The sequence below is a fragment of the Eufriesea mexicana genome, unplaced genomic scaffold, assembly GCF_001483705.2.
Source record: "Eufriesea mexicana isolate 0111107269 unplaced genomic scaffold, ASM148370v2 scaffold45915, whole genome shotgun sequence".
NCBI classification, from domain to species: domain Eukaryota; kingdom Metazoa; phylum Arthropoda; class Insecta; order Hymenoptera; family Apidae; genus Eufriesea; species Eufriesea mexicana.
In genome coordinates, this window is record NW_016951759.1 from 2,729 (window position 1) to 6,206 (window position 3,478).

General features: G+C 19.4%; 1 protein-coding gene and 1 pseudogene across 1 annotated transcript; both read right to left on the reverse strand.

Annotated features, from left to right (window-relative positions):
• Positions 1 to 214: 214 nt before the first annotated feature.
• On the reverse strand, positions 215 to 439 carry LOC108554664 (ATP synthase subunit a-like; the record flags this gene model as incomplete). Its single annotated transcript, XM_017910008.1, has 2 exons — positions 215 to 280; positions 353 to 439. Coding segments are annotated over 2 exons (153 nt in total), but the record flags the coding sequence as incomplete, so codon positions are not given.
• Positions 440 to 2,585: 2,146 nt separating this feature from the next.
• Positions 2,586 to 3,333, reverse strand: LOC108554665 (cytochrome c oxidase subunit 1-like; annotated as a pseudogene).
• Positions 3,334 to 3,478: the final 145 nt, after the last annotated feature.

The following is a 3,478-nucleotide window of genomic DNA, read 5'->3' on the forward strand; positions in this document are numbered from 1 at the left end:
GTATAATATCTCGTATTCATAAAATTATTAATATAATTAAATTAAATATATTAAAAATTAAATTATAAATATTATTAATATATATATAATAAATAAAATTAATTATAAAATTTATTAATCTTAAAGATATTATTAAAGGTCAAGGTCTAATTGTTACTAAATGAAATGGAAAATTTTTTAAATTTTTCATTTTATTTTATTAATTATATTCTGAATAATATAAAATTATTAATATAGAAAATACATAAGCTTGAATAAATGTTATAAAAATTTCTAAAATTATTAAAATATTTTGAATGAAAAAAGAAATAATAAATAATTCTAAAAAATTTATTATAAAAATTCTTAATAATATTAAAATTAAATGACCAGAAATTAAATTTGCACATAATCGAATTGATAATGTTATTGGTCGAATTAAATTTCTAATTAATTCAATAATTACTTTAAGATTTGTTAAATATTTAGGTGAACTTAAAGGAACTAAATGAGTAAAAAATCTTTTATAATCATTTATTAAAATATAATCAACTAAGGTAAGTCATAAAGTTAAAGATATTGATTAATTAAATACTAAATGTCTAGTAGATGTTAAAATATATGGATTTAAACTTAAACATTTAATAAAAAATTATAAGTTAATAAATTTGAAAAAATTATATTATTTGAATTTAATTTATAAATTACTTCAAGTTATTTAAATATCATATTTAAAAATTTTAATCAAAATATATTATATTTACTTGAAACTAATCAATATATTTTTGGACATAAACAATATATTTTTTTGTAAAAATATAGAAAATCAATTTGAAAAATGATTTAAATTAGTTGCTGGATCAAATATTCCAAATAAATTAAAAAAATTAATATTCATTTTTTTTACTATAACAATTTTATCTGAATTTAAATTAATTTATATAAAACTTAAATTAATTAATATATACATTAAACTTAATAAACATAAAAAAAATTTGTAACCATTTAATTGGTACTATCTGTGGAATTAGTTTCTCATTAAAAGTATTTATTACCATATTTGATTTAAAAAATCGGTTCTTTGAACTTAAGACATTTAATGAAAGATATTTAAAATAATATATAATATAATATTAATTGTAAATTGTCAATTTAATGTTATAAGGTGTAACTAATTCTTAAATTGAGTTTTACTATTAATTCAATTTGTAAAATATTTTATTGATGTTCTTTCTTAAGTAATAGGTATAAAACTAAGAGTTATTCCACAAATTTCTGAACATTGACTAAAATATAAACCAGGACGGAAGCAAAATATATTAAATTGATTTATACGACCAGGAATTGGATCAATTTTAATTCCTAAAGAAGTAATAGCTCAAGAATGAATTACATCAGTTGATGAAACTAATAAACGTAAAGGTAATTTTATTGGCACTACCATACGATTTTCTGTATCTAATAAACGAAACTGATCAATTATCGAATAAGATATTATATAAGTATCAAATTCAATATTATTAAATTCTGGATATTCATATGGACAATATCATTGATGTCCAATTGAATTAATTGAAAAAAAAGATTTAATAATTCATCAATATAGTATAAAGTTTTTAAAGAAGGTAAACAAATACATAATAAAGTAATTATTGGAATAATTGTTCAAATTATTTCAATTAAATGATCCATTGATAAATATAAATTAATATATTTATCCGTTAAAATGCCAATAATTAATTAAAATGTAAAAGTAGTAATAATTATTATAAATACTATAAAAACATTATGTAAATAAATTAAATTATCTGAATAAAATGAATTTGAACCTCGAAAACGATATATTTCATGTTGAAATTTTTAATAATAGAATTAAATTTTACATTATTGAATTTTAAATTCATTACACTTATATGCCATACTAAAAAAATTGTATTAAAAATTAAAATTCTACTTTCATTAAATGAATGATCTAATGGAGGATAATTTATTAATCATTCTAATGGTAAACGATTTATTTTGAATAATAATAATCGTTTTGATATTAAATTTTCTAGAATTGAAAATAGTGAAAAAATTATTCCATTTAAAGAAATAATTGAATCAATTGAAGATAATAAATTTCAACAATAGTAAGAATCCGGATAATCAGAATATCGTCGTGGTATTCCTATTAAGCTTAAAAAATGTTGAGGAAGAAAAGTTAAATTAACACCAAAAAATATCATTAAAAACTGAAAATTTAATCCCTTATTTATTAATAAACCAGTAATTAATGAATATCAATGAATAAATCTAGAAATTATTGAAAATACAGCTCCCATTCGTAATACATAACGAAAATTAGCAACAGCATGATAAGCATCGTGTAAAATAATTTCAATTGATGAATTTGATTATGTAATTCCAGTTAATCTACCAATTGTAAATAATAAAATAAATCCTAATGTTCATCTAATTAAATTATTTATTACTATTTTTGAACCGTAAGTAGTTGCTAATCATCTAAAAACTTTAATTCCTGTTGGCACAGCAATAATTATTGTAGCCGAAGTAAAATAAGCTCGTGTATCAACATCTAAACCAATTGTAAATATATGATGAGCTCAAACAATGAAACCTAAGAATCCAATTCCTAATATTGCATAAATTATTCCTAAATTACCAAAAACATCTTTTTTACCACTTTCATTTATAATAATTTGAGAAATTAATCCAAATCCAGGTAAAATTGAAATATACACTTCTGGATGACCAAAAAATCAAAATAAATGTTGATATAATATTGTATAATAATACTCCACCTCCTATTGGATCAAAAAAAGAAGTATTAGAATTTCGATCAAATAATAATATAGTACTCCAGCTGAAACTGGTAAAGATAATAATAATAAAATTATTGTAATAAATACTGATCAAGGAAATAAAGGCATTTTATCTAAATCCAAACAAAAATTCTTTATTAATATAATAGTAGTTATTAGATTTATTGAACCTAAAAGAGATAAAATACCTGATATGTGTAATGAAAAAATTGTAAAATCAACTGAAGGAGAAAAATGAAATATATAATTTGATAATGGAGGATAAACTGTTCAACCTGCACCTGATGTAAAATTAAAAATTCTCCTAATTAATAATAATAATAGTGAAGGAGGTAATAATCAAAATCTAATATTATTTATTCGAGGAAAAGACATATCAGGTGAACCTAATATTAAAGGAATTAATCAATTTCCAAGTCCACCAATTAAAAATGGTATAACAATAAAAAAATGATTAAATAAGCATCTCATGTTACTAAAGTATTATATAATTGATCATTTTGAGAAAATCCTCCTGGAAGTCTTAATTCTATTCGAATTAAAAATCTTACTGGAGATCCAATTATTCAAGACCATATTGCTAACAAAAGATACAAAATACCAATATCTTTATGATCAGTAGATATAAATCATTTTATATAAAATAAAATTTAAATATTATATAATTCATTTTT